Source organism: Somniosus microcephalus, chromosome 6, assembly GCF_052327205.1.
Source record: "Somniosus microcephalus isolate GS21.2 chromosome 6, FLI_Smic_1.0, whole genome shotgun sequence".
Classification (NCBI taxonomy): Eukaryota; Metazoa; Chordata; class Chondrichthyes; order Squaliformes; family Somniosidae; genus Somniosus; species Somniosus microcephalus.
Window position 1 is genome coordinate 135,535,341 of NC_140992.1, and position 18,266 is coordinate 135,553,606.

Here is an 18,266-nt window from a genome sequence, read left to right on the forward strand (position 1 = left end):
CACTCCCAATCTCTCTCTCTCTCACACTCCCAATCTCTCTCTCTCTCTCTCTCTCACACTCCCAATCTTTCTCTCACACTCCCAATCTTTCTCTCACACTCCCAGTCTCTCTCTCTCTCACTCCCAATCTCTCTCTCTCTCACACACCCAATCTCTCTCTCTCACACTCCCAATCTCTCTCTCTCACACACTCCCAATCTCTCTCTCACACTCCCAATCTCTCCTCTCACACTCCCAATCTCTCTCTCACACTCCCAATCTCTCTCTCACACTCCCAGCTCTCTCTCTCACACTCCCAATCACTCTCTCTCTCAACACTCCCAATCTCTCTCTCTCACACACCCAATCTCTCTCTCTCACACTCCCAGTCTCTCTCTCACACTCCCAATCTCTCTCTCTCACACTCCCAATCTCTCTCTCTCTCACACACCCAATCTCTCTCTCTCACACTCCCAGTCTCTCTCTCTCACACACTCCCAATCTCTCTCTCACACTCCCAATCTCTCTCTCACACTCCCAATCTCTCTCTCTCACACTCCCAATCTCTCCTCTCACACTCCAATCTCTCTCTCTCTCTACACTCCCAATCTCTCTCTCTCTCACACACTCCCAATCTCTCTCTCTCTCTCACTCCCAATCTCTCTCTCACTCACACACTCCCAATCTCTCTCTCTCACACACTCCCAATCTCTCTCTCTCTCTCTCTCTCACTCCCAATCTCTCTCTCTCTCACACTCCCAATCTCTCTCTCTCACACTCCCAATCTCTCTCTCTCTCCTCCATCTCTCTCTCTCACACACCCAATCTCTCTCTCTCACACTCCCAATCTCTCTCTCTCTCACACACTCCAATCTCTCTCTCTCACACACTCCAATCTCTCTCTCTCACACTCCCCAATCTCTCTCTCTCACACTCCCAATCTCTCTCTCTCACACACTCCCAATCTCTCTCTCTCACACACTCCCAATCTCTCTCTCTCTCTCTCACACTCCCAATCTCTCTCTCACACTCCCAATCTCTCTCTCACACTCCAATCTCTCTCTCTCACACTCCCAATCTCTCTCTCTCTCACACTCCCAATCTCTCTCTCTTCTCTCTCACACACCCCAATCTCTCTCTCTCACACTCCCAATCTCTCTCTCTCACACTCCCAATCTCTCTCTCTCTCACTCCCAATCTCTCTCACACTCCCAATCTCCCCCAACCGCGCACTTGCGCCGCCCGCAGAGAGCCCGCTCCCGGCGCCGGCCGCCCTCGCTCAGCATTCCGCTATCGGAACGGCACCGGACCCTCAGGCGCTAGGCAGGGGGAGGGCCGGAGAGAGGGACAGAGGGGAGCGAGCGTAGGGGTGGGCGAGGGAGACAGAGGAGAGGAGGGGAGGGAGGGATAGGACAGGGACAGAGGACATGACGGAGAGGGGGGGACACACAGGGGCAGGGGAGACCAAGCGCCCCAAAATTGCCCTCGCAACGTGGGGCTCCCCAGCTAGTCCCTTTATAGACTGATACTTAAAGGTCAAACATGATTATTAATAGAATATTTTAGTTAATAAGAAATACTTTTTTTTGTCTGTCTTTCCCTCATGCTTCTGAAGTGATCTCAGCCCTTTTCCCCAAAACCAAAAATAAGCAAATCATATTCTGAAAGATTTTCTGGAAATTATTTCATGAACCGCAAATATTCATTATGTTTGTGTTTTATTTATTACTTTCGGATTTGAATGCTTTCTAATTAGTGTCGTGTGGCCAAAGGAAAACCAATGAGGGGCAATTTTTGTAAACCTTTTTTTGAACATAAATGTCTCGGATGAAAAATTCCATTCACCCACTCCCCACCTCCCCATTTCTGCTAAAGCTCCCCCTCTGCCCCTTGTTACTGCAGAATACCAGGTTTCTACCCTCCAACACAGTTGGTTGTCTGCCATTTGTGCTATGTATCTAGGGCTTTAAAAAGGTAAGAGATGAAATTGAGAACATGGGTGAAAGGAGCATCTGATAATCAAGGCCACTGATTTACAACTTCAATAAAAAAAATTGATTTCTGCATTGAATCTGAAAATGCTTGGTTTTAAAAGCCCCCAGAATACCAAGCAATAAAAATGTAGTTAGACTTGTTTGGTCACTGTAAATCAGTGGGCTCTGATAATACGTTTGTACCTTGTGTGGCATAACACCTGCTATTGTACGTTCCAACTCACCATGAGCAACAACATAAAAATTCTACATCTAGTGCCAGGGTCCCTATTCATCACACTTCAGTCACACTTTTGTCCCACTCAACTTCTTGTCACACAAAAGTTTTAAAGAACCAATGGAACTCTCCAAGAATGCAATACCAGAGCCTGGATATCTGACACAATAGCAAAAACTGCGGATGCTGGAAATCTGAAATAACAACAGAAAACGCTGGAAAAACTCAGCAGGCCAGGCAGCATCTGTGGAGAGAGAAACAGAGTTAACGTTTCAGGTCTGGGACCCTTCATCAGAACTGGAAAAAGCTGGAGATGTAGACAGGAGGGGATGAACAAGGTTGAAAAGACAAACGGAAATCCTGTCGGAGAGAAGAGCAGAACTTCTTCAAGGTGGGCATTCCTAGAAGAGAGGTGGCAGTGAACCAAACACTAATACAATAGCAAAATACTGTTGTTATTTCAGATTTCCAGCATCCACAGTATTTTGCTATTGTATTAGTGTTTGGTTCACTGCCACCTCTCTTCTTGGAATGCCCACCTTGAAGAAGTTCCGTTTGTCTCTTCAACCTTCATCCCCTCCTGTCTACATCTCCAGCTTTTTTCCAGTTCTGATGAAGGGTCCCAGACCTGAAGCGTTAACTCTGTTTCTCTCTCCACAGATGCTGCCTGGCCTGCTGAGTTTTTCCAGCGTTTTCTGTTGTTGTTCTTGGATATCTGACGTCTCTTAATTGACCTCTATCAGTGTTTAATTTCTTTTCATTCATTCCTGGGATGTGGGCATCTCTGGCAAGGCCAGCATTTATTGCGTATCCCGAATAGCCCTTGAGAAGGTGGTGGTGAGCCGCTACCTTGAACCGTTGCAGTCCATGTGGTGAAGGGAGCTCCATTGTGCTGTTGGGAAGGGAATTCCAGGATTTTGACCCAGTGACGATGAAGCGAATGACTATATATTTCCAAGTCAGGATGGTGTGTAACTTGGAGGGGAACTTGCAGGTGATGGTGTTCCCATGCAGAGATCAGTAGTTAGAATTTGAAACCCTCATCCATGCCATCATTATCTCTAGACTTAACCATTCCAACGCACTCCTAGCTGGTCTCCCACATTCCACCCTACGTTAACTTGAGGTCATCCAAAACTCGGCTGCCCGTGTCCTAACTTGCACCAAGTCCCGTCCAGCCATCACCCCTGTGCTCGCTGACCTACATCGACTCCTGGTTAAGCAATGCCTCAATTTCAAAATTCTCATCCTTGTTTTCAAATCCTTCCATGGCCTCGCCCCTCCCTTTCTCTGTAATTTCCTTCAGCCCCACAACCCCCCCCCCCCCCCCCTCGAGATATCTGTGCTCCTCTAATTCTGCCCTCTTGAGCAGCCCTGATTATAATCGCTCAACCTTTGGTGGTCGTGCCTTCTGTTGCCTCGGCCCTAAGCTCTGGAATTCCCTGCCTAAACCTCTCCGCCTCTCTATCTCTCTTTTCTCCTTTTAAGACACTCCTTAAAACCTACCTCTTTGACCAAGCTTTTGGTCACCTGCCCTAATTTATCCTTGTGTGGATCAGTGTCAGATTTGTTGTCTTAAAATACTCCTGTGCAGCACCTTGGGATGTTTTACTATGTTAAAGGCGCTTTATAAATACTTGTTGTTGTTGTACATCTCGCCCCACCTTCAAAAGCCTCTCTCAAACCTGACTGACCATGTGCTATTGGTTACATCTCTACACTTTTGTCCTAGCTCTTGTTTCATGGCTATTCCCTCCCTCCGCACTTCCATGCCGATTCTTTATTCATTGTGAAGAGCATTTTGCTGCATTAAAAGTCCTATATAACCAACTGCAAGTTACTATTGTAAAATGTCACCATTTATTATGCATAAACACATAGGCATCATTACTGCTCAAGCACTTTGACTAACTATATTTTACACTTGGCAACTGGAGAGAGGAGATTCCTGCCTCTCTAGTGCAGAAGCCTACACACAGTCCTAGTTCCCTTCAGAAGGGAATGTGCAACTGATTGCCGGGGTCACACGGGCAGATCTCGGGCAAGTCCCCACAGTAATTGTAGAGGTTGGGGCAATGTTAATTCAGATTCAATGTTCAGTTGATTTCAGTTCAGTCAAAGTTCTAGATTTTTTTTTTTTACTTTCAAAATTGCTGTACTTACCTGTTTGTGTAAAACTTTCTCATCACTGTTTGCATAGTGGAGTTAGTATGATTCTTATTATTCTAATTTAAGAACTACTGTTTAATATAAATTACCAGATTAAAGATAGACTATTAGATGACTGAGTAATACAAATACATACCAGGACAGCAGTCTAAACAATACAGCCTCGATGGAACAAACCCTGAATCCTGCATTAAATACACAAATCTCCATTGAAGTGCTTTTCAGCAAGCTGGATTCTTTGAACTCGTGTTGTATTACAAAAAGGCTGCAATGTTGCATTTTTAAAAGCTCCATATTGATCTGACCCTGCACCCATGTCTCCACCTTCATGTAGCAGTTTCTGGGGTCTGTGTAGCTCGAGTCCTTCAACATGCAGGCTTGTAATGTCAACTGCACAATAGCTCCATAGCATTTAATTGGCTTAGGGTCTTTAAGTGGAGCATTAAAATATTTTAAAAGTGCCTTGTGGAAATACACCTTTGAATACATTTCTGCTGCCAGACTTTATTTATCATGGAAAAATGTGTCCAGGATAGATGTGTTGCATGAGTGAGCTGTTCTTGAAGGACTTAAATATATAAAATCATTTTGTTTCAACAAAACTATGTGCATCATCCCTGCTGTTGTTGGTACAGTTGTCTCCTAGTGCAAGTGGTGGTGGTGGCTTAAGATAAAGGGTTGGGGCAGTGGAGCTTCTGCAAGATGAATCTCCTGAATGAACAGATAGTGGTGATTGTGTTGTGTTGAGTTACTGAGTGTCAGCTGGGGCAGCAGTCGAGGTACTACATTTGGACACGTCCTCTCCTGATTGCTATGTGTGTGTTAGGATGAGAACAGGATAAGACTTGGCTGTAATGCCCATTGAGTCTCATCTGTACACATGGAGTGTGAGCAGTTGGGTAAGATTGCAGACAAGAGGTGAGGGAAGGGAGTTCTAATTTATACAGATGAGGGCGGTCAGGGTGCAACGGCTGCACACTATTGGTGGGTGATGGAGGGGAGGGTGCAACGGCTGCACACTATTGGTGGGTGATGGAGGGGAGGGTGCAATGGCTGCCCACTATTGGTGGGTGATGGAGGGGAGGGTGCAATGGCTGCCCACTATTGGTGGGTGATGGAGGGGAGGGTGCAATGGCTGCCCACTATTGGTGGGTGATGGAGGGGAGGGTGCAATGGCTGCCCACTATTGGTGGGTGATGGAGGGGAGGGTGCAATGCCTGCACACTATTGGGTGAAGGAGGGGTGGGTGCAATGGCCGCACGCTATGGGTGGGTGAAGGAGGGGTGAGTGCAATGGCCGCACGCTATTGGTGGGTGAAGGAGGGGTGGGTGCAATGGCCCCATGCTATTGGTGGGTGAAGGAGGGGTGGGTGCAATGGCCGCACGCTATTGGTGGGTGAAGGAGGGGTGGGTGCAATGGCCGCACGCTATTGGTGGGTGAAGGAGGGGTGGGTGCAATGGCCGCACGCTATTGGTGGGTGAAGGAGGGGTGGGTGCAATGGCTGCACGCTATTGGTGAGTGAAGGAGGGGTGGGTGCAATGACCGCACGCTATTGGTGGGTGGGTGAGGGAGGGGTGGGTGCAATAGCTGCACGCTATTGGTGGGTGAGGGAGGCGTGAGTGCAATGGCCGCACGCTATTGGTGGGTGAAGGAGGGGTGGGTGCAATAGCTGCACGCTATTGGTGGGTGAGGGAGGGGTGAGTGCAATGGCCGCACACTATTGGTGGGTGAAGGAGGGGTGGGTGCAATGGCCGCACGCTATTGGGTGAACGAGGGGAGGGTGTGAAGATTGCAGAACATTGGTGAGTGATGGGAGAGGGTGAAATAGCTGGATATTTGGGAGGTTGTTGTAATTGCAGTTTATTTCACCTTCAGAGGTAGTGCCAGGACCAGTGATAAACATCTTTCTACAGTTCTGTGATGGTGAAGCGGTGTCCGTTGAATTTGATGATGTGGGCCTGTGATTCAGTCTAGTGCGTGATGTCATGTGATGTGAGGTGCTGTGGCCCATACTGATTTATATTGCTGCCACGTTACCCAGGATGACTGAAGCTGCTGCTGAGCAAACTGGAGTGAGGTGAGCAGCTTTTGATTGTAGGTCTTTGAATCTGGCATTATGGATTAACTGCAGTCTTTTTGTTGTGGTGTTGACCTCAAAAGCTGAAATAATGCTTTAGGGGTGTTTGTGCTGGGATGTTGAGAACAGACCCATTCAAGGTGTTAAATATGTAGTTACCAGCAGGTTATTTAACTCCAACTGTGAGGAGAGAGCCAGAGAATGAGTATAAAATTAGCAATTTGAGATTGAAGGTATTTTGATTTCTGCAGAGTAGACTGCCAGAACGCAGTTAATGCTGTGGTGCTTAATAGCTTTATCTGGTTGAAAATAGAATTAATAGTTATAAAGATAATTACAATATGCTGTGTGGAGCATATTGGTTTTGGAGCACTTAGGTTCTTGGAAGTGTGCTGTTGAGGAAAGCAGCCTGTCTATTGATGTACAGTGGTGTGTATATACAATTCACTAGGTACCAGGAAACTCCCTTTTAACCGGCACCTAAATATCCAGAAATCTCTCTTAACCAGCAAAATTTAGGAGTAGGTTCAACTAAGTTTCACTATATATTAGTGGCCGTGTAACCGGGGTTCCTGGATCTCTGGCCGTGTAACCAGGGTTCCTGCACCTGTGGCCGTGCAACAGGGACTCCTGGATCTGTGGCCGTGTAACCGGGACTCCTGCACAAATGCAGTGTAACTGGGGCTCTTGCACCTGTGGCCGTGTACGGGGCTGTCATACCTTGGTAAGTATACCTCTCTGTAATCTGGACTTTTTGATCAACCGGCACCACGCCGGTCCCGTCAGTGCCGGATAAAAAAAAGTTTCCTGTATTGTGAATGTTTCTTGATTTGGTGCTTTTTTTAACCCTCCCCTCCCTACCCCCACAGTTGCTGAGCACAGTCGCCCAAGACCAGCTAACTCAGCATAGACCGGGGATTGAGCATGGGACCTGGTCTGCGTGGTTCAGTACGTGACATGTTGTGAGCATGCTTTCTTTTGTTTGTCCTGCTTCATGGTGGATAACAATATTCATCTTTTCTTTCAGGAAACTCACATTCTTTGACAACTGGAGCTTGTTAGCAGTTCATGTGGCAATGGATAACACAGTAATAATTGACAACATAAGTAAGTGTTGCCACAGAGTGAATCTATAAAGTTCTATGCTCTGGATACCTCAGAGATGGAGCCCTACTGTAAATGTAATTACCTCTGTTAATAGCCTTCGGCCCTCAGTTGGGCGCTTAGAGGTCCATGCCCCATTCCTGTGCAGCATTGAGGGAATCTTTTGAATGAGGTGTTAAACTGGAACATTGCCTGTCAGTTGCTGTGATTTAGTTGGACATTAATAATACTATGGCTTTATTTGAGGAAAATTAGGGCATTCTCCTGGCCAACTTTGCTCTCTAAACTAACACTACCAAAGCAGATTAATTAGTAATTTATCCCATTGTTCTTGGTGAGATCCTGCTGTGTGTACATATGTCTGCTAGCTTTGCCAACATAAGTCAGTGCACTTGAAAGTAGTTTATTGTTTGTGAAACACTTGGAAACATTTCTAAGAAATATGATATGGTGGTCTTCCTGTGTTGAAAGGAGACAGTAATGGTCACCTGACCCTGATCTCTATCTTGTAATCTGTGTAACATATTGAAAATCTTGTGTCTGCACGCACATCCTGTCTACAAAACCTTACTTTCTATTGTCAAGTTTCTCATCAATTCTTATGTTCACATTTATAATGGAAACTCCCTATGTAAACTTGTCACACTGTAATTCCACCATTCTGCCATTGGTGGCACAGTAGCGCCTAGTCGTCTTTCTCCCAGCTCCTCAACTTGTACTGCAGAGAGACTCCTGTGCTCTAACTAACTTGGCTTCTCTGCTACCTAAACTGTCATATAAAATCCAAATATTGAACAAAATAAGGACAGTAATATGACTTTAAATTGGGGGTTGAGTTATGTCTGCACACCCTGCTACAATTGTCTCTCCCCCCCCCCCCCCCAAAACCCCCCCCTCTAACCCCATTTCACTTGAAGTCTACATTTATTCTTGAATTTCTCTGTGCAGTGCCACAGGAGATTAACTAGTTGGTTTATAAATAATTTGACATGATAAACAATCAATTCCATTTCCCAGGAGAGCCTTTGGCCCAACCACTTGTGCTCATAATTTACTGCAATCACTGCTGGCAGCTGTGGGTTATTGCTATTTAAATGCTAATGTAGAAGAGTGTAGCCACCTTTTGTCAGGGGTTTCATGCTCTCCCAGGGCAGCAGTCAGAAATCCTGAAACCAGACAGTCCCTCTAAAAATGCAGAGTCTAATTGCTGTTGAGTAAACACTGGATGAGTTCGGAGAGCAATGAAGGGACTGATACTGCGAAATAAGTGTTTTGAGATGTTGTGGGTGAACAGGAGCACAGGGGAAACGAAGCAGGTGCCGTAACTGAGCAGTCTCAATAGTACAGGGGAGTTGGTGCTGTAGACGGGCAGGGTGGAGCAGACTATCACCAATTTCATGTCTTGTTTTGTGACAGAGATGTTATGTAAATCTGAAAGTCCGTGTGCAGGGGCAGCAGCAGCAGCATTCCCAGAAACTGATGGTCAGAGGCCTTTCAATGGGTATCCATCAGGTGCCAATTCCTCAGAAGATGATTTACCATGGAAACCATTAGTGTTGCTAATACCTCTAAGGCTGGGACTCAGCGAGATCAATGAAGCATACATCAAAACACTGAAGGTACAGTTTTTCCCCCCAGCAGTCCTGTTCTCTAGAAGGCAATGGACTTACGAGAATAAAAACCTGGAAATCTACATAAAATTTTATAGCACAGAAACTGACCATTTGGCCCAACAGGTCTGTGCAGGAATTTATGCTCCACACAAGCCTCACTGTGACCGTGGTAAACTATCCCTCATCATCCTCCTCGACCTGTCTGCAGCCTTTGACACGGTTGACCACACCATCCCCCTCCAGTGCCTCTCCTCTGATGTCCAGCTGGGTGGGACTGCCCTTGCCTGGTTCCATTCTTATTTATCCAATCGTAGCCAGAGAATCACCTGCAATGGCTTCTCTTCCTGTTCCTGCACCGTTAACTCTGGTGTCCCCCAAGGATCAATCCTTGACCCTTTTTCTCATCTACATGCTACTCCTCGGCGACATCATCCAAAAATACAACCTCCAGTTCCACGTGTACGCTGATGACACCCAGCTCTACCTCACCACCACCTCTCGTGACCCCTCCACTGCATCAGATTTGTCACGCTGCTTGTCTGACATCCAGTATTAGATGAACAGAAATTTCCTCCAACGAAACATTGGGAAGACCGAAGCCATTGTCTTCGGTCCCCGCCACAAACTCCGTTCCCTAGCCACCGACTCCATCCCTCTCCTTGGCCACTGTCTGAGGCTGAACCAGACTGTAACAATCTTGGTGTCCTATTTGACTCTGAGCTGAGTTTCTGACTCCACATTCTCCATCACCAAGACCGCTTATTTCCACCTCTGTAACATCGCCCATCTCCGCCCCTGCCTCAGCTCATCTGCTGCTGAAACCCTCATCCATGCCTTTGTTATTTCAAAACTCAACTATTCCAATGCTTTCCTGACCGGCCTCCCACCTTGCACCCTCCATGACCTTAAACTTATCCAAAGCTCTACTGCTGTATTCCATCTTGCATCAAGTCCCGTTCACCCATCAATGTTGTGCTTGCTGACCTACATTGGCTATCGGTCCACCAATGCCCCGAATTTAAAATTCTCATACTCGTGTTCAAATCCATCCTTGGCTTCACTCCTCGCTACCTCTAACCTCCTCCAGCCCGACAACTCTCCGAGATCTCTGTGCACTTCCAATTCTGGCCTCTTGCACATCCCCGATTTTAATCGCTCCACCATTGGTGGCTGTGATGTCAGCTGCCCAGGCCCTAAGCTCTGAAATTCCCTCCCTTAACCCCTCTGCCTCTGTGCCTCCCCCCCGCTAGCCTTTCCCTCCCCACCCCCCCCCCCGGCCTTTCCCTCCCCACCCCCCCCCCCCCCCCCGGCCTTTCCCTCCTCCCCCCCCCCCCCCCCTGGCCTTTCCCTCCCTTCCCCCCCCCCCGGCCTTTCCCTCCCCCCCCCCCCCCCCCCCCCGGCCTTTCCCTCCCCCCCCCCCCCCCCCCCGGCCTTTCCCTCCCCTCCCCCCCCCCCCCCCCCCGGCCTTTCCCTCCACCCTCCCCCCCCCCCCCCCCCCGGCCTTTCCCTTCCCCCCCACCCCCCGGGCCTTTCCCTTTCCCCCCCCCGGCCTTTCCCTTTCTCCCCCCCCCCCCCCCCCCCGCCTTTCCCTTCCCCATGTCTGTTTCACTCACTGATTGGAATTTCTTTTTCAGAAATGCTTTATGCTGCCACAATCTCTAGGAGTCATCGGTGGAAAACCCAACAGTGCCCATTATTTCATTGGATATGTAGGTCAGTAATTACTGAAATGCACCTTAATTCCTGGGATTTCTGAATGGCTGTTGCAGGTTTTCAGCAGACTGAAAACTCTATATGGATATAGTTAACATGGGTATTGGGGTAGTGGACAGTGAACAGTGGGTGTTGGGAGATGGTAGGACGTTTTCCCCAAAACTGGAATATGCGCCGAACTTGCAAAATCCCGAATGAGTCATATTGATGCATTCTGGAACATTCTGAAAACTGCACATGCTCCGTGTGCGTGGGAAATTATCCAGTTGCAGCTAAGGTTGACGAGACTCGCTGAGGTCGTGAATTAAAAACTTTAACGAAGGTATCGAAAGAAAACTGTGTAAATTTAGTCACATTGTGAAATTTATCATTTTTGTTTAAATTTTAATTGAAATATTAGAAATTGCAGTTACTGAGGGGAAAATGTCAGACAAAGTGGGATACAGTGCAACTTCACAAGTAATGCCTCCCTGTCGCACCGTTATAAAGCAGAATGTCCTCTGATTCACCATCAGCAACGCCACAGGAGATCTGCCAATATGTAGCTGTACCTTTTGAATTGTGCTTATTAACTATCCCCAATAAAAGAATGACATTATGCAGCAAATATATTGCTCTAAAATATTCTCACTTGAATGTAACACTTGGCTCCTTATTTTTGTTTGTGAGTGTACAGCGCACAGACAAATCCCATGGTGTTTTACCACCCGTCGGCCACGCAAAGAACAACTCCCCCCAAATACCAGTGCTCTCTTACAAATGAGCTAATGATTACTTCTACAAATAATGGTTTGTAACAATTCTGTACTTGATAACTAATGAGACTGTAACCGGTTTAATTTCTGCCAGGTACTGCAAATTGTACACACATATTCAGAAGTGAAATCTGAGAAGTGCTGTAAAACCTTTAATAAAAATAGAAAATGCTAGAAATACTCCGGGTCAGGCAGCATCTGTGGCGAGAGAAACAGAGTTAACCTTTCGTCAGAACTGTAAAATCTTTTACTGGTTGCTTTTGTAAACGGATCCTTTGATGGGAGCTGACTGCTTCCATGAAATTTCTTCTGTCATTTGCTTCCCAGAAGATGAACTGATCTACCTTGACCCCCACACAACGCAGCCTGTGGTGGAGCCACTTGAGGACTTCTCGATACCGGACGAGAGTTTCCACTGTCAGTACCCTCCTTGTAGAATGAGCATCTGTGACCTGGACCCTTCCATCGCAGTGGTACGTGCAGTGATTTAACACTGGCTGAGCACAAAAATACCGTTGCTAATCTGTATTAGACAGCTTATGAGGTCTATAAGGATCTCTCTACAGTACTTTGGGTTGTAATGGGCTGTCAGACTGGCAAAAAGCAATCCAGGGATTATAGATGATCTCTGAAGGATGTATAATGAGCCAATGATGAGAGATACTCCTTGAACTTGTGTTGGGTCTGCACTGAACAAAACATAACAACTGAAGAGAAAAAGCCAACAAGCCTGCTCTGTTCAGCATCCATTCCATCATGGGCTTCTTACTCCCTCTCCCAACCAGCATCCTCTGTTGAGCCCTTTCTTTAAAAAAACATTTAAATTTTAACACCTAACTCCCTTGAAAGAAAACCAGACTGCTGTTAATATTAACATAAGAAATAGGAACAGGCCATTCGGCCCCTTGAGCCTGCTCCGCCATTCAATAAGATCATGGCTGATCTTCTACCTCAACTCCACTTTCCCACCCGGTCCCCATATCCCTTGATTCCCCTAGAGTTCAAAAATCTATCGACCTCTGTCTTGAATATACACAACAACTGAGCATCCACAGCCCTCTGGGGTAGAGAATTCCAAAGATTCACAACCTTCTGAGTGAAGAAATGTCTCCTCATCTCAGTCCTAAATGGCCGACACCTTATTCTGAGACTGTGACCCCTGGTTCTAGACTCCCCAGCCAGGGGAAACAGCCACTCTGCATCTAACCTGTCAAACCCCTTAAAAAATTTATATGTTTCAATGAAATCATCTCTCATTCTTCTAAACTCTAGTTTCTAATGTTTCTCGATAGGTATTGTTCCAGTGAAAAGCACTGTAGCTTTGGGGACTGGGTGGTTCGAGGCCCAGCACATTGTCCTTTCACGATTGGGACTTGGGTTTGCACCCTGTTCAGACGAATGGGATAAAAACTGGTTGGAGTTGGATATGGGAACCAGGGTGGGGGGTTTAACAGTACATAGGATTTTGGTATATTCAATGTTTATACACAAGTTAAATTTGTAGATGTAATTTAACTTGGATTAATGTTCCAGTTTGGGCCTTCCTATATATAACGTCTGAATAGACTTAAAAAAAACTAAGATAGGAAGAGTTGCTGTCCCAACAAACCCAATTCATAGGGTGATGGAAGAGTTAAATTGCGGAAAGGTGCACTGGGATGGATGGATTGCCATTGTTGTGACAGGAGCTCCCTGCACTCGGTCAGTAAGTGGTAATTCCACAGCAGTTGCTGCACATTCTTGCAGCAAGTCTCCATTCACCTGGTAATCCACACATTGCTACTTGGAGCAGCAAAGGTTAACACCTTTGCATGTTTGTCCTAGTAACTGCGATCTCGATACCCCCTCCCATAAGTTCCTCTCTCCTAATACAAGGTACTCCTGAGATTAGCCTTCAGCAGCATGAGGAGTGAAAGAGTGCTTACCTTTATAGGGTGATCTTCAAATAGGAAGCATTCTTCACACACGCTCTCCCTCTTGCTCGCACACTCTCTCACCCTCACACCCTCCCTCCCTCCCTCACACCACTCACTCACTCACTCTCATACACTCTCTCCTGTTGCGCCCCCACCCCCCCACCAGCTTTTGTACAGCCTGGGTTGGAATAGGAGTGGCTGCACCAACATCAACTTGCATCAAGGTGCAGGGCCCCCACTGGGTTTCCCAGAGTAATATATCCGGTGTATGCAGGGGTGCTTCCTGTTCACACAATCAGCAATCTGTTGTGTGGAAGCCGGAGAATGGTGACTATCTGTGAATACATTTGCTTGTAGCCGTTGTTCACTGCTGGGCATTGACTGCTTTGTCTGTTGTCCTGCAGGGCTTTTTCTGCAGCACGGAGGAGGATTTTAACGACTGGTGTAAAAGAATGAAAATGGTACAACTAATTCTCTTACCATGAATTGGATCCTCACAACCAAACTTCTTTTGTTGAAGAGATTATGTTAATCCGTTCACCTTCATCTGCTCCATGGCCACATGGTCACTGAGCCTGGAATAGCACTCTGAACACAGGAAGAGGCATGGTTTCTTCATGCCTGTTTTTTTTTAATAGTAAAACAACTGGTAGAGATTCTAGTATCCAAGCACCCTATTACACAGCGAGTTTAAAAAGTGCAAACGCTGACTTTCTGAATTGGAACTTGGGATTTTTACATTTATTTTGGGGATTGAATTCCATGACACACTCTCCCTGAAAACCTTAAATGTCTGGCCTTGATTTTTATTGCATGTTCAGCCGTGGCGCAGTGGGTAGCACCATGCCTGAGTCAGAAGGTTGTGGATTCCAGTCCCACTCCAGGGACTTGAGCACAAAAATCTAGGTTGACATTCCAGTGCAGTGCTGAGGGAGTGCGGCACTGTTGGAGGTGCCGTCTTTCGGATGAGACGTTAAACAGTGCTCTCTCAGGTGGACGTTAAAGATCCCATAGCATTATTTCGAAGAAGAGCAGGGGAGTTATCCCTGATGTCCTGGCCAATATTTATCCTTCAATCAACATCACTAAAACAGATTATCTGGTCATTATCGCATTGCTGTTTGTGGGAGCTTGCTGTGCGCAAATTGGCTGCTGCATTTCCTACATTACAAGTGACTACACTTCAAAAAAGTACTTCATTGGCTGTGAAGTGCTTTGAGACGTGCGGTGGTCGTGAAATAATTGCAAGTCTGTCCTTTCTCCTCTGTGATGAATGAACATTCATCTCATGGGGCTCTGCTCTAAAATACCCCACCCATCTGTGTAGTTCATCACTAATTTTAATATTTTGTGTTCAACCAGCCCCTCCCACGTATTGTGTATTTGCTGTTGATGGGACAAAGCTTGGTCAGTTGCCAGTCTCATTTAATCCTTATCTCTCTGCAGATTTCACAGGAGAAAGATACCCTACCGATGTTTGAGCTGATGGATCACCAGACCTCTCGCTTCCCCGATGTCCATTGTCTTACTCCTGGTAACAATAAAATGTTCCTGTTGAATTTAAGTCCACTGGTGGTGTGTGAACTGCAGCTAGTGTTGCAGTATCCCTCCCCAAGAATGTTAAACTAATCAGTATCTGTCCTTTTTCAGACTTTACAGATTCCGAAAGACTGGAACGATTCTTTGATTCTGAGGATGAAGATTTTGAGATCCTCTCGTTATAAAACAGGACCTTTTTTTTGAGTTCAGCTTTTCGAGAGCAAAGTGTTTGGTGATTCTCACGCTGCCAATATTCTGAAGGAGTGGCAAATTGGCACAGGTTTCATGAATTCACATCATCACCATCAGTGCACTGGGATCCTCGGATGGTGCGCGCTGTTCTGATCCCCACTGAGGGGATATATCCCGCATCTGTGAGCCAGCTCCGATCATCCTCCAGAACTATTTGATGACTAACTGCAAACCTGCCTCTGCTTTACCAACACGTCATATTTACCATGTTCTTACGCAACATTTTTTGTTGTACTTTAGCAGCATATTTGGAGGACATAATTTGAAAGCTCCTGGGGTTTTATCCAGCAGCTTGTTTGTCAGCAGTCCTGCAGCAACAGAACGGGGTCCTGTTGGCAGTTAAGGCAGCATCAAAATATAAGGAAAAGTAGACGAGATTGCAGACGGGTTGGGTTCTCGCCTCTGTCATGTCAATAAGAGCCTGTGTTAAACCATCTGTCAAAACTGAATCGGATCAACTGTTAGCCCAGGTTAAACCCGCATTGGACAAAGAATTGTGGATAAACCTGGGATTGTCAACAGGTACAAGTATGGGAGTATTTTCCTGGAAAGGGGTGCGACTGACCGCTTCCCCTGTAATTGGGGTGATTTATTTTCTCTTAAAAGGGTATGACCAACTGTCTTTGTTACCTTCAGCCCCAGTGTTTGGCCGGAAGGAAAGGTCACACTGGTTGACCAGTGTTTGGTGAGAAGGAAAGGTCACACTGGTTGACCAGTGTTTGGTGAGAAGGAAAGGTCACACTGTATTGTGGCATCAGTTGTCGTGCTCAATTTTGTTCTGATTCTGTTGGAGTTTGGGGGGCAGAAGGAGCAGCTCAATGATGTCATTACCACTGATCCTAGAATCAGTTTTAGATCTTAATGTGTGTTGGAATTCATTTGGGGACCAAGTGACACGTATCAGTCCTTTGGAGCAGATTACTGAATTATAATCAGCAGCATGAGGCATAGGGCTATTGAGGATATGTCTCGGCCCTGTCTACTGGTGCCCAGTTTCACCATGGCTGCCTTTAGCTAAATGGGGTTAATGATGCTGCAGTTTGATATCTGTCCCAATGTATTCCTTCTGGCTATATTTGAACAGGAGGGAGGGGAGTGGGGACAGGTGACTCAACTTCCAATGCACTCCATGTTCATTCGAGGGGAGGTTGCTTGCTGCTGAATTAAATAGTAGGCGCAGTGAAGCACAGTAGTAAGTAGTGTTTATAGAAGCAGAGAACAATAGGTCACCACTAAACCACTTCATATAATTAACATATGAGAATATATGAATTTTTTAATTGTATGAAGTATATTCACTGTTGACATTGTGATTATATCAGCTTATTGTTTTAATAACTCATCAATGTGCAAAAACATTCAAGCAAATAAGTGTGTATTCGAATGGGATGAAGAGGAGTAAAGAATGTTAACACAACTTTAGAAACTAAATTCTTTCAGTCAGTCCTCCCCATGTTACTGAGCTGTGTTGAAAAGAGGCTGGTGCTGGCTATCTTCTATCATATTAATGGGGTGTCTTGTCAGGTTTTGTGTCAGGCTTGACTGCGACAGCTGGTTTAATACAGGTGGCAGTTAACCGAAGTTTGACCATGTTCTTAACTTCACTGAAAAGGAAGGTATGTCTAGTGTGAAAGGGCCGATTCTGCCAGCGTGCTGATAGTTAACTGTAAACCATGTTTAAATAGCACCTATTTTAAAGAGGCTGATAAATGGACTGCTGAAATTATAATGTATCTGAATAAATTGTTTAAAATAATGGAATAATGCTTGAACAGATTGTATTTGGCTTTTGTCCGATGTGGGGAGACTGCTTTCTCGCCTCTTGACTGGCAGTTACAGTTTGGGCTGTCTTGACTTGTGTTGAAAGCAGTCAGTTACTGTAGAAGCCCCACATTCCCTATGAACTGAAATTGGCAACCTTGTGTGTGCCACAAGATTACCGATTGCTGTGGTGCTTTGCACCAGGGATCATGTGGGCTGTCTTATAGCCAACTGCGCTGGGCAGTAAATAACCATACTGTTCAGGCTAAACTAATACAGTACCTGTAGTTGTAATTTATTTACAAGTGAGGTAATTATACCACAACATGGAGACACAGCAAGTAATTAGTTGATGCTTAAACTGTTCCAAAAAAAAATCTCAAATCTTTGTAGTTCTTTCCAAAATCTTTTAACTCAGTCTCTGAAATATTATGTGAGCAGCGAACCCCACACGACCCCTCTTCGCCTCATGTGGAAATAGACAATCAAAGCAGCGAAATCCCCCAACTCTGATTAAATAGGGTTTCAACGGCCAAGATGAAAGGCATTCTACAAAGTCCTGGCGGGGCGAACTAATAAACACTCATTCGGGTTTCACACCTGCCAAACCCCTAAACCAATGCTTATTTGAATTTCAACTGGAACCAAATTTCTTTGATAATTCGGCCATTTAAAATTAGCTTTATTTCCTTTCCCAGTCTGCAAATTTACATAAATCAACATTTCAAAAAACTAGGTAATTTCTCATAGGAACAGGAGGGCTTTCAGCCCCTCGATTCTGCTCCGCCATTCAATTAGATCGTAGCTGATCTGTACCTCATTTACCCGCCTTTGATCCATATCACTTGATACCCTTACCCAAGAAAAATCTATCACTCTCAGTCTTGAAAGCTTCAGTTGACTCCCAGCAACCATAACCTTTTGGGGGAGAAAATTCCAGATTTCCACTACCCTTTATGTGGAAAAAGTGCCTCCTGATTTCACTCCTAAATGCCTTGCTCTAAGTTTAAGGTTATGCCGCCTTGTTCTGGGCTCTCGCACCAAAGCAAATAGGTTCTCTGTATCTACTCTCATCGAATCCTTTTATCACTTTAAACACCTCAATTAGATCATTTCAACCTTCTAAACTCGAGCCAAGTTTATTCAACCTGTCCTCATAATTTAATCATTCAAGCCC

General features: G+C 45.8%; 1 protein-coding gene across 2 annotated transcripts; it reads left to right on the forward strand.

The window, feature by feature from the left end:
- The first annotated feature begins 7,035 nt into the window (after window positions 1–7,035).
- LOC147116097 (cysteine protease ATG4B-like) lies at window positions 7,036–17,092 on the forward strand. 2 transcript variants are annotated; one of them, XM_085990825.1, is made up of 8 exons: window positions 7,036–7,384; window positions 7,464–7,543; window positions 8,957–9,159; window positions 10,788–10,866; window positions 11,949–12,094; window positions 13,942–13,998; window positions 14,984–15,071; window positions 15,188–17,092. In XM_085990825.1, the coding sequence occupies exons 2-8, from the start codon at window positions 7,513–7,515 to the stop codon at window positions 15,259–15,261; spliced, it is 678 nt and encodes a 225-aa protein (XP_085846951.1). In that variant the 5' UTR covers window positions 7,036–7,384; window positions 7,464–7,512; the 3' UTR covers window positions 15,262–17,092. The 2 variants fall into 2 exon arrangements, with proteins under 2 accessions (XP_085846951.1, XP_085846950.1); XM_085990824.1 differs by lacking the exon at window positions 7,036–7,384 and having other exon boundaries at window positions 7,434–7,543.
- The last annotated feature ends 1,174 nt before the right edge of the window (window positions 17,093–18,266 follow it).